This window comes from Aythya fuligula, chromosome 26 (genome assembly GCF_009819795.1).
Source record: "Aythya fuligula isolate bAytFul2 chromosome 26, bAytFul2.pri, whole genome shotgun sequence".
Classification (NCBI taxonomy): domain Eukaryota; kingdom Metazoa; phylum Chordata; class Aves; order Anseriformes; family Anatidae; genus Aythya; species Aythya fuligula.
This window is the reverse complement of record NC_045584.1, coordinates 4,173,498-4,186,195: the sequence shown is the minus strand read 5'-3', so window position 1 is coordinate 4,186,195 and position 12,698 is coordinate 4,173,498. Positions and strand designations below refer to the sequence as shown.

The 12,698-nt window shown below is 38.9% G+C and overlaps 1 protein-coding gene across 3 annotated transcripts in view; it reads left to right on the top strand.

The window, feature by feature from the left end:
• ELAVL1 (ELAV like RNA binding protein 1) overlaps nt 1-3,153 on the top strand; it is a 40,579-nt gene extending 37,426 nt beyond the window's left edge. For all 3 annotated transcript variants that reach the window (XM_032203539.1, XM_032203540.1, XM_032203541.1), the window contains exon 6: nt 1,759-3,153. In XM_032203539.1, the coding sequence (XP_032059430.1) occupies nt 1,759-2,083 (325 nt within the window). In that variant the 3' untranslated portion in view covers nt 2,084-3,153. The remainder of the gene's footprint in view (nt 1-1,758) is intronic.
• Nucleotides 3,154-12,698: the final 9,545 nt, after the last annotated feature.

Genomic DNA, 12,698 nt, shown 5'->3' with positions numbered 1-12,698 from the left:
CTCTGGGTACAGGAGGGTCTGCTCGCTCAGGTGTCCAAAGAAGTGAGCTCTCCTGGAGCACCGGGGAGCCTGGGCTGGGGGAGATGATGACCTAGTGGTTCTCTTGTATGGGTGCACCCACCTAAGCACCACACTGACTGTGAGCTGACTTCCCTGCCTCTATGTGTGTGCTGCTGCAGCTCTGCTCCCCTTCCTTCTCATTCACGTTGCCTTGAGCCCTCTCCTCTCTGTAAAGGCAAGAGCAGCTCCTGTCTTTATGCAGGGCAAGAAGAAGTCAGTGGGGAAGTGCTTGGCACTGAAAGTGGTGTTCACTGCCCAGATATCCATTCCCTGTTTTCTCCAGGTCAGCAGAGAATCAGGATCTGCCACCGCCATGTTCTTGGCAGAGAGCAGCACGTGTACCGCATTTAAGTGGTTTGCATATCACGAGTGGTACACCACAGTTTGGGAACCCCTGGTATAGTATAATTATATTTCTACAATCATGTGACCTCACATTTTTAAATAATACACGAGCAAAAGGGATCCAGCTGAGGTTTTCTACTTTAAATTCCACATGATTTTTGTGACCCTTGAGTGCTTAGCTGTGCAACCATAATATTGCATTGAAATGTTCTAAAGCTTTGAATTTCTAGGATGGAGTCCAGGAATAGAAGATGAAAGGAGAATTAGATACGTGGGTTATAGGAGAAAAGAAAAGAACACAAAGCAAGACATAAAAAGGAAAATTATTTGCTTTTTGTTAATCAGAATTACTGCTGGGCTACTAAGCTGGGGGCTAGATTTAGGAAGAGCGGGTAGGTGATTTTAAAAAGTCCAATTCAGTAAAGTCAGATGAGTTTTCAGAGTACGAAGTTGGTGTCAACTGAATAAGAAGAAAACCAGAAATACTTGAATTTTAAAACTGTACACTTTAAAGTGGTTCACTCTTTTTATATTTGAAAGCTACCACAGTTAGATCATCTGCATAACTGGTGTTAAGGAATAATAAACCAAAATTTAAATTCTGTAGCTAGAAATGTGGGGCATCCCAGCTACCGAGAATTGACTGAGGAAGTGCTAATGTTTCCTTGGCTACCTAATAGCTGAGAGTGTGCATGCCTGTGGCTTCCTCGGTAACCTGCTGGTATTGGGAGTGTTTGCCTGCACCTGCTGCCTTATGGTGGAGAAGGGAGTAGGTTTTCTTCTGTTCCACAGAAAGAAACTGAAATTAATACACACACAAACTCTATTCCTAAGCGAAACCCAAAGAAAACCCTTAACTTAGGAGTTCCCAATGTGCTATTGTAGAGGCAAGAAAAGGAGGCTTATTGGATGCAACCCCCTTGAGCAAAAGAAATGGGAGAGGGTGGCTTGAAGCAAGCTGGGGCCTCTGGGGAGGTGTTGCCTGTTACTTCACATTTGAGCAATTCTGCATTGATGCCACGGAACGCTCTTAACAGCCTAGCTGAGCTTCAGAGATCAATCTAGGTCCCCTGTGAAGGTGATTACATAAACTTGCCTTGCAACTGTTCTGTGGCCTGCCTATTTCTAATTATAGTTCCCTATTGATAAAGAAAAGTACTTGGAATACTTAACTTTTTTTTTTTTCCTGGCAGCGGTCAATTTGGTTTATTGTTAATTTGAATGGGTAAACATTTTTCTGGCAGTTTTGATGTCCATGTAGAAAATATTCATTCTCAGTTGCTTCCCATTCAAGTTAATTTGCTTAATTGAATTGAACTTTTTACATGAAATATTGTGCTTTTTATTTGCTAGGTTCTCTCCTATGGGTGTAGATCACATGAGTGGGCTTTCTGGTGTAAATGTTCCAGGAAACGCATCTTCTGGCTGGTGTATCTTCATCTACAACCTTGGTCAAGATGCTGATGAGGGAATCCTCTGGCAGATGTTTGGCCCCTTTGGTGCGGTTACCAATGTGAAAGTTATTCGAGATTTCAACACCAACAAGTGCAAAGGTTTTGGTTTTGTGACCATGACAAACTATGAAGAAGCTGCAATGGCCATAGCAAGTCTTAATGGCTACCGCCTGGGGGACAAAATCTTACAGGTTTCCTTCAAAACCAACAAGTCCCACAAATAACTTGCTCGTGCTTTTTGTATGGAATAGATAATTGAGTGACAGAAGTTGAAACATTTTTGTTAGTGTAAAACTCATTTTGCGCCAATTTTCACAAGTGTTTGTCTTAGTCTAAATGAGAAGTGAAAAAGGTTTTATATTCTGGGATGCAACTGACATGTTCAAATGTTTGAAATCCCACAATGTTAGACCAATTTTAAGTTACTTTAAGTTATTTCATTTAAAACATGTTAAAAAAAAATCCCCTGAAATCTTAAGTAGATTGCATTTAACTAGACCCTCTGGATGGTGGTAAAATTGAAGCATGCTTTCACTTATGAGACTAACATTTGTTCCATTGAATGTTGTCTGCAAAAACTGGAATCTTTTTAAAGCTATCAGGCTGAATTAATTAATTTTTCTTGTTTTCATGTTGTTGTTTTTCCTACCCGTTCCCCTGACCTTCTTTATCCCAGACTCACTAGTATGGAAGAAAAGTTGAGAAATACTAATGTTTTAGTTGACAGTAAATTTGCTTTATCAATTAATATTCATTGCTACATATAGTTGAGGATTAGGCTTTATAAAGTCAAGGTCTTGTAAGTAGTAGCATGCCAGCATAACTTTTAACACCATTGATGAGGTAAGTTGCACACTGAGCAGTGGCCAAGTTGTCAAATTCAAAGGTTTTAGAAACATTACTTTTAAAGCCCACTTTCTAATAGGAATGGACCAAAGAGTTTCAAAGAAACTCCGGGAAGATTTCAGAGTCAAAATGAAACTCCAAAAAAGTGTGAATATATGTTGCTACTTTATCAAACTGAATCTCTTCTGTCCAAATATTTAATGCATGGTGCACTACTTACTGGTACATTATAATGCAGCAAGATACTCATTTTCAAAGATCATTATAGTCTGAATTCCTTTGGTAGTTCTGTTTTGTAAAGAAAAAACATTTATAAACATTTGAGCATTGTATTTCTCGCATCCCTTCTAATGAGTGCTAGATTTTTCTATTTTAATAGGATTTTGTTTTGACAACTAGCTTTACTTATTGAACACTCAGCAGAAAAGTACTTACGACTTGCAAGTTAGATATTAACAAAAAAACCCTTTGATTTGTAGATTTAAAGATTAATCCCCCAAGTTTTCTGCAGACTGCCTTGAAACTTTGAGTTGTTCTGTTTCTGTTAATTTTCTTTTGCTTTTTTGTGTTTTTTGTTTGTTTTTACTTTTGCATTTAAGAACATTAAATTTGATTTTGTTTTGCTCAAATTTTGTTTTGTTTTTTATTTTCTGTTATTTTTTTGCTAAGTATTGCACAAAGTGTCCAGCTTTCAAAGGGTGTTGTTTTAAAGAACTGTAGTCCTTCTTTAAAGAGTCTTAAGTTACTCCTTTGACAGATGAGTAGAAGAAAAAGGTTTGTGAAACGAGAGCACTACAATAACCCTGTCACATAGAAACTACGTGCCACAGGCTGATGTAACCCTACAGGTGTTCTTTAGTAGGAAGCCCAAGGAGGATTACTCTATCAGGTAAAGGCTGTGTAAGGATACTGTGCATGACTAGAGAATTAGCTTGGGCAGCTCTCAGGGCTGTGAGTTATGTTCAGTTGCCAAAAAATAGGGCAAATGTGAAAATTGGGTCAGTTCTATTGCAGTGTCTCTTTTTTGTGTGAACCTCTGCCAGTCCCAGAGCTTGTTTTTGCATTCCTGCGGCTGATCCGTGCTGTCTGCTTGTATCATTTCCATCCCTAGCTGACCTTGCCTTGCAATGGCAATTGCTTCTCTTCTTCCTGCAACAGGACTGGCGGGCTTGTGCAGCCCAAAGAAGTCTGCATCAGCATCTCTGCACACCCCAGCTGGAGAGCATCTGATTTAGCTGCCCAGCTCTTTTAATTACCTTTAGCACTGTCTAGGAACCACTGCTGCTATGCTTCTGGAACTGTCTGTGGCACGCCTGAAGGAATATGGATAGGCTTTGGCATAGTGCTCAGCCTCCCACTGTTTTTGAGCTTGTATGCAATGAATTTAAGTGTTGTTCTACCATTAACATACTCTGCCTTGCCACTCCTGCCAGTCCTGTTAGCTCTCTTGTCTTCTGAGACAGCTGGGCAGCCTGAGATTTGGGACAGTATGGTGGTGGTCTGTAAAACTGTGACCGAATGACTCCTCACCCCAAGCATGCTGTCTGCCAGCCACTTCTGGGCTGTCTATTCCAGATGTTTCCACTGATTTATCATTATTTATCACTTCAATAAATCCTTTTCTGGTGTACAAGAAGAGATTCAGAAGCATTGTTGGGATTTCTCCCAGGTTCCAACTGGATAATATAGAGCAGTCTTACTGTGTCCCATCACCTCTTAACCTCAATACTCCGCTGTTCCACCGGAGTGAGTCTGAAATGGTTTCCAATTTCCTGTAATTCTCTCTTGCCTTATTTCATGTAAGATCGTTTTTCTAACTAAATGGGAGCTGCTGCTTTATTAGAGGATTTAGATTGAGATCAGACTTGCAACAAATGACACCCTGAATATGACTTTGCATCTACAGTTATTACAGGCATGTATCAGCAGTACGCTACTGTGAGCTCACCAAATGTCACATTCACTTATTTTAACTTTTCTTGGAGGCTTCTAGTGTCATCTGACTGCTTCCCTATCTTTCCATCTCCTATTCCTTTGCTAAATAAGATAGAAATGTGGGATACTGTTAGTAGCAGTATGGCAATTTCTCTTTTAGGAAACATCTGATCCCAGACGCCGTTGATAGTTGATCTGAAAGCAGCTGCTAGGCCATTTACCTGAGCAGAGTGCAGCCTCTTGAGTCAGTAAAAAGGGAAAGAAATATCCTACTTAAATATCAAGAGCTGATGGTGGAAGAAGTGCATGGTCTGTTCATTGCACCATTCTCACAGTCGATAAATATTTGGCATAAGTAGTAGAAATCAAGAAAAAAAGTGAATGTATTTATGATGCTTTTGGACCTAAACAATAACTTATACATTGGATTAGTAAAGAGCAAAAGGAAACTTCAGGAAGTGGAAACTAAACTCCAGTACCAAGTAATCTGTCAACGATTTTGGTAAGAAGAAAGGTAAGAACAATTGGGTTTTCTTATCACATCATCTGGCATACCGTTCTTTCAAGCTAATGCCTGATTTTACCCATTTCCAAAGTGATTTTGTCTCCATAATCCTCAGGGAGTTAAGGGTTTAAAGGATGAAAAGTTCAAGTTTATTTGAGATACAGAAGTTCCTTTCAGTTGATACTTCTATCTCTGGCCTTACAAGATCTTTGTCGTACAAAGGGTCAGTCTCAAGCCTTTCTCATGAGATGCAGTAGGCTCAACAAGGTAGAGAATACTCAAAAGTCTTGATGACCAGATTAGTACATTATGATCAGATTCTAAAGAACTGGATTTGATGATCCATGCTGGAGATGTGTTACAGGGCACAGCTGCTATGGGAGTGCTCTGTGGGCTTTGAGGAGCATCGCAGGGTGCGCACAGTTACTTCAGCAGGTGCAGGTATCGTTCCTGGTGACAACACATAGTTGTCCATGCTTCTATTGCAGTGTTTTGTGTGTAGATGTTGAAGAGGATTATGGTGTCTTCAAGGCTGGTGATGTGTTCTTGGTGCCAGGATTTCTGAAGGGCTTAATCTGGATTTCATGCACCTGCATTTTGGATGACACCACTTCCCTGATACGCTTTGATCAGGCTGGCGAATATGACAACAAAGTGAAGTTTATCTGCATCTCTTAAGTATAAAGAAAAAAAAAAAAAAAGGAGGGAGGCTTGGGGGCTGGATGTCTTCCTCAAGCTGAGGGTACCCCGACTATGACATTGATGATCTGCCAGCTGGGGAGAGGAAGGGGAAGCTCAGTGATGTATTGCCATGCTTCAGCTGGGCTTTATCTTCAAATGGACTTGTTTGCTTCGCGCGCAAAACTCATTTGCTCTTGTAAAAAGAACTTTTTCTGCATGTGGATGCTTAGCACTTCAGCAAAAAACAGCCTATGCTGCTGTAGCTTTTTCCATTTGTCCAGGCGATGAGTCCTGCTGGGGTTTCACTTGGCTGGGCAGCAGCCATCTCATTTGCACTGCGGATCTTCACCTTTGAGCCTTGGCTTGGCCTCTGCAGCAATGAAAAGGCTCACTGAGCGAGGGCAGGATTGTACATCGGGACTTGACCAGGCCTCAGGGCTTTGTTAAGACAAGCATCTTCAGAACCTCTGGAAATTTTACCAGCTAAATGGCTGGAACTGTTGCTTCGGCACCTTTAGCTTTAGAATCTCTTACTTCCCTTTTGAAAGGGAAGCTCTACTTCCCTTCTCTTTCTTTGCATCTATCCATTTCTCCACTTTTTTTTTTTTTTTTTTTTTTTTCCAAATACTTGTATCTGGCAGTGCAGGAACCAGGCCAGAGCATGGCTGCTGAACTTCTGCTGGGGCTGCCTCCAGAGCCGCACAGAAGCGGTCTGGTCTGCATTCCTCTCAGGACTGTGGAGTTTCACTCTAAAATGAGACAATGTGTAGTTCAGAGCAGAACTGACCTGATGGTGGTTTAGACCACTTCAAAACTCTGAAGATATTCGGGGCTTTAGTTGTGTTATGCAGAATAAAAACAAAAAAAAAAAAAAAAAAAATTTATAAATATTAAAAAAAAAAAAAAAAAAAAAAAAAAGTTGTATCAAAATTAAAATTATTTGAAGGCTTTATTCGGACTAGTCTATTCCAGCCTATTGACTTATTGATAAATTCTTATTCCTGCTCAGTAACTTACACTTGCTTCCCAGATTTCCACTATGAATGGAATTCAGCCCTGTGTAGAAAGCTAGCCACAAGCCTAATCACTGTTTAAACATTGTTAACGATTTGCACATAGGGAAATTTCACAGTAAATACAGAAAAGGAAACTCTGATGTTGCTGTGCAGCTTATGTAAGCTGGAAGAGGCGAATACAATTCCTTCAAAAGAGGGGATGGCAACACCAGAAAAGCTATTAAACACGAGCAGAATCAAAGCAGCATAGAGTTTCTAGTTTTTGTGATTCCATTCTAGACGGTGTCTGTACACTAAAGTGTTGAGCTTTTGTTCTTCGAGCCACGCCATCATAAATTTGGTTTACCTGAGTATCTGTGCTCCACTCTCCTGCATAGAGGGAGGGGACCCGAGCCCCCACAGCTGCTGCCTGCTGTGCCCATCCCTTCGCTTCTGCTCTAGGTCTGGGACTGAGAAGGCCATAAGGATCCGTCCTTTTGGGTGGGAGGAGAAGTCAGGAAACATCACTGTCCAGAGCAGCATCCCCCTAGCAGTGTGTCTGCACAGCCCTTTCCTTCCCGTTGGTTGGTTATGTTTTTTTTTCAGTACATCTGTGTCATAATATGAAAAACACTGAATATTTGGGGGTACACAAGTCGCTAAAATAGGACAAACTTTTCACTGCAGTCAGTTGGCCAGCTTATGGTCGCTTGTGGTGGTCCAAAGGACTGATGGGTATCAGCATGGAGAGGACACCAATTTTTGCAGAGGTGTTAAATTCTGTAGTAATACCGTTGATACAAAGCGATTTGGAATCTTGCAATAAACTGGCATACCTACATCTACAGCAAGGATGTTCAGCAGTTACAACTAAGATCAAATATTTTGAATGTTAAGTTTTGGAAATGGTTAGTCCTTAGAGTCCTTAAACAGCCATTAAAATTTTACTTTGCTTTAATGTTCTGGGTTAGGTTAATAAAATAGAGATTCTTCAAATATTTCAGGAGAGATTTCTTTTTCAGTATATTCTAAACCAGAATAACTAAAGCAACTTCTTGGGTAGTTTGTAGTTACATTTGTGCTTTTAAAAAATACATTGAGAATATCCCCACATCAACTTTTCTAACAAAGTAAACATGGAAAAAATAAAAGAAACGGCTTCTTGAAACAACGTTCTCTGGAAAAACAAAATCTACCTGAAAAAATGGAAGGACGTGGGAGGTTTTTAACATATGGCTTTTTGCGAACTACTGACGGTGTTCCCCTGGTTCAGTCACAAAGCTCAAATACGGATCTGTTTGTCCTAGTGCTACCTCTCTCAGAAGGTAACCTACCATATTTTGACTTGCAAACGGAGGAGGTTTGTCCTCTGTAACACTGTCAGCAAAGCACCTTGTGATGACGTTTCGCCTCTTAGGCTCCTAAGAATAGCTTTAGAGTGAAGGGACCAAATCCACATTTAGCATAAGAAAACACTGCTCCGTTTGGCTCTCTTAGTGGAGTTATGTTCATTTTTTATTTATTTATTTTTTATTTTTCCCAAAACCCGATATTGTCACCCTAGGTGCTATAATCTTTGTATTTGGAGGCAAAAATTTGTCTTCTGTCCCTTAGGCAAATTCCTCTAATTCCTCTGCACATCTGAGTGCTGAATACTCGCATGATAAAATGATAAATATGAAAATCAAAAGGCTAGCATTGACTTTATATGTTTATTATACCTTTTTAGTTTTCTGTTTAAAAAAAAAACTGCTGGTCATGAAAAGGGACAGTCTTACTTGGTAAGAGGTGGTACCCCTGTCATGTGCAACTTCTCCATGACACAGCCAGCAGAAATGAAAATTATAATTAATTCCTGAAAATACATGCTCCCAGGGTAAGCAGTTACAGCACTGGTTTTGTGATTGCTTTTTTTCTGATAGTCTTAAGTACCAAACTAAACAAAACCATAGGTGTTGGTTTTTCCTTCTGCATGATTTAAAATCCAGCTGAAGCCTTTATGATCTCTAAACAAGACACCATACCCAGTGAGTAGATTTCACTTCAAATCCATTATTGTTTTCTTCAGTCTTGCTGCAGTTATTTATTATATATTACACTTGGTAAAAGATTTCCAGGGTTTTAACTAGAAATATTTTTCTGTTGAGTGGAATTTTCAGCACTAAATTATTTTGTTGATGATGATGGAAAATCAGTAATAGTAGCACTGCCACCTGAAACCTCAAAAAATTGGTAGCATTCACATTTTAGAACCTTTATTCTCATATTGTTCCTTATTTTTAAACATTTTTGAGCAACTTTTCAGTGGTACAGCTGAACTTTTTCACTTGGTCATTGAGAAGAAAATGACGTGAGACATTTGAAACATAAGTTGGTATACACCTTTATTTGACCAGTAACTTTGAATAATACTGTACTTCTAGTCTTTTTATTGATTTCATTTCCCTTAACTTATGTAATCTTTTGTTTATAAATTAATCTGTTTGTGGGACAGAAGGTTTTATCAATTGTTTTCCATACTGTACAGTATATGGTTAAACATTTTGTATATTTAGTGTGTTTTTAAGTTATTGATTTGTTTTATATCAAATAATTTATTTTTCAGGTACCATTTTCATTTAAACTTTGTTTTTACATGGGTTTATTTTAAATAAAGTATGACACTGCTTTCCAAATGTCTAAAATGAAGTTGAATCCCATTGTGTTATTTTGAGAGTATTTATGTAAATTAACTTATTTTAGAATTAATTGCAAAAATGTACCAACTTCATACTTTGGTTGTGCTTTAATTCAAGTGCTTGGAAATTCTCTGCAATGATTTTTAAGTAATTTGAAAAATTGGAATTTTCATATTGAAACGGTTCAAAGATTTGATGAATGAAGCAGCAGTTTTGTAGAATCCTGTGGATGGAATTACAAGTATTGTTTTCTTATAAGGTATTTTCAAAATTAAACAAAACAAAGCCTAGATATTTTACGCTAGTTTTAATATTTAAATGAAATTTTCTGTCAATAGTGCAAAGGATTTTTGTTATTTTTTTGCTACATGTTCATTATTGTTTTTGTTAAGTGCTTATTTAGAACATGTTCATGATATTTCTAAATGATCTATGGTGACAGTTGATGTATTTCAAAATAGTATTAGGCTTTTACTTAATCGTTCGTATTTTGGTTTTTTGTTTTTGTTTTCTGCAGGAATTGGATTATTGTGCAATTTGGAATTTGACATTTTTTCAGAAGAATATGAACTGTGTTCATGACTTAGGCTAATCAAGCTTGCTTCACTAAAGATTTTGTTACTTGTAACCTTATTAGAAAGATGGAATTAAAAGAAGGCACATGATTTACTTTTTATTTTTCAGGAAACAAGTTGTTCTCTCCATCTTAGGATGTTTATCCTTACTGATTTAAAAATAATAATAATAAAATAAAAAAGCAACAACAACAAAAACCAGAACCCAGCTATACTATTACTCAGAAATTTGTTTTGCAACTTTTGAAGAGAGCCCTTGAGAACAAGGAATCCTGCAGGCTTGAGGTCAGGCAGCATATTCTGGTTCCCCTTGTCCAATTTCGGCTCTGATGCTTCGCGGCCTGCTAGGCCTTGTTCAGAAATGCCCATGGAACCGTGTCACTGAAGTACAGTATACTGCCATTGTCTTTAAACAGGCTCTCTTTGATAGTACCTTACCATAATACTCCCTTGTTTGCCAACACAGAATCTTGTAAAGTTTTCATAAATTTAAATTGGCCCCTACTGAGTTAAAGCAGGTGGTGCCTTGCTTTGTTCTTCAGTTGTGGAAATTATCCTTCTGTTTGGAGGAGCTGTGGTAGTTACCATACCTTTGAGACATTGGCTCTGATTGTTAACTGAACTTTGACTTCCTCCAAAAAGGGATGTAAAATAAGAGGGGGGACAGGGGGAAGTGTCCAGTGCATGGTAAGGGTGAGGCCCTGACTGAGGCTGCCCCAAGGAGCTGTGGGTGCCCCATCCCTGGCAGCGCCCAAGGCCAGGCTGGATGGGGCTGGGGGCAGCCTGGGCTGCTGGGGGGGTCGTGCCCATGGCAGGGGTGGGACAGAGTGGGCTTCAAGGTCCCTTCCAACCCAAACCATTCTGTGACTCTGTGGTAACACGGAATGGATAGCACTGCCAAGTCAGCACAGGCATCTTGATACTGTGGAAAACTGCGTTTCTGGTTGTTCTTGCTATGGGAATTCCTCAGTCCAGCGATCTTGCCAAGTTGAAATTATTCTTTGTTCTGAATTGGTAAAGAGCAGAAATCAGCATATTTTTATAGTGAGTATACAGTATAACAGTATGCTACCATTAGTATGTGCAACATCCATCTCGAACAGGAATGCTTAATCAGCAGCACAAAACTGTAGACCTTTCCTGCCACCTTCTTTGGGTGAAGCTAGGGCAACTCCCGTGTAATTCTTCCCGATGCATGTTAGTCCTATGTGATTCACTTCACACAAGTTCATACTGATGACCATTTTATTTTCCAGTTTTAGATTTTTTTTCAATGAAAAATGAGGGAAAACTTACAGAATGCTTAGTAAGAAAGCATACCCAAGTGCAGTGTGTGTCTTCTGTGAGAAATGGCTGTTCTTGTAAAGGCAGAAGGAAAAAAAAAGATTAGACCCCTTAACCCTCGAGGGAGATTCCCTTTTTGCAGAATTCCTTGTGGCCTCCCTGGCTTTGGACTCTCTACCACTTGCTCTGTGGTGGTGGCTCTTGGGGTCCCTTACTGTTGAACTTCACCTCCGTTTCCACAATAAATAATCCCCCCCAAAAATAGGTATTAGACAATGATGATTTCCATCTCACTGGTACTTGAGGAAACAAGCTGGAACAAAGTTCATTCTGCCTTTATATTTGTTTCTGTATCTCCCATCGTTTACCAAAAAAAAGAAAAAAAAAAAAAAAAAAAGCATAGAGAATATTAGAACAAGGATATTCCTCCTGTGTCATGTTAATGGTGCATCTAGCTCAGGATTCTGACTCCAACAGTTGTGGTAGGAAAAGCTGTTTAAGGAAAGCACTCGAGTCTGGTCCCTGTCCCTTTGTCATTCCCCTCATGCTTCCCCAGCATGCACAGAAGTTGGATGTCAGAGGGGCCCTGCCTATTCCCTTATTTCCTCTTATTTTGCTTCTTGATTTTGAAGCTTTTTTTTTTTTTTTTTTTTTTTTTTTTTTTTTTTTTTAAGCTGCCGTATGCTTTCATCACTTTCTGAAAGTAGGAGATTGAAAGGAAGTGTGGGATGTTTGGGGTAGTATTTTTACATGTGTGTGTTACCAATGCAGTTGAATGAAGGTGAATAGCAGGTGCTTCTCTTTGTTTTGTGAAATAAGTTGTTTTTTGTTTTTCTTTTTTTTTGTTTTGTTTTTTAAGTATTTACGTATAAAGGCAGGGAACGTAGCAAAATGGGAATCTGAATCTAGTTTGTCAGAACATACTTCTACTAACATTACATTGTTGAATACCTTCCTTTGCAACAAAATTAATTCAAACTAAATTTGTCACAGTTCAAATACATTTTTTTTTTCATTTGAGTAGTAATATATAGTATAGTATATAACACCATAAATGTTAAATTTTTCAGAATTGATTGATTTTTCTCTGCAGAGCTGCAGCTGGAGCACTTACTAAAGACCATATTCTCAACTTAATCTAGAATTTATGGAGAACTTCACTGAGTTTAATAAAAATAGCTTTGGGACTTCCTGAATTCTTTGAGTAATCAGTGGACTTCTGAAACTTACTTTAACTGAAATTCTGTTTGAATGTGTTGGAACAGATTCTGACCCCAAGTCCAGCCCGTGCATGCTACAAAGAAAGATCAAAATGGAGAGCAAAGCAGAAATTGTTTGGC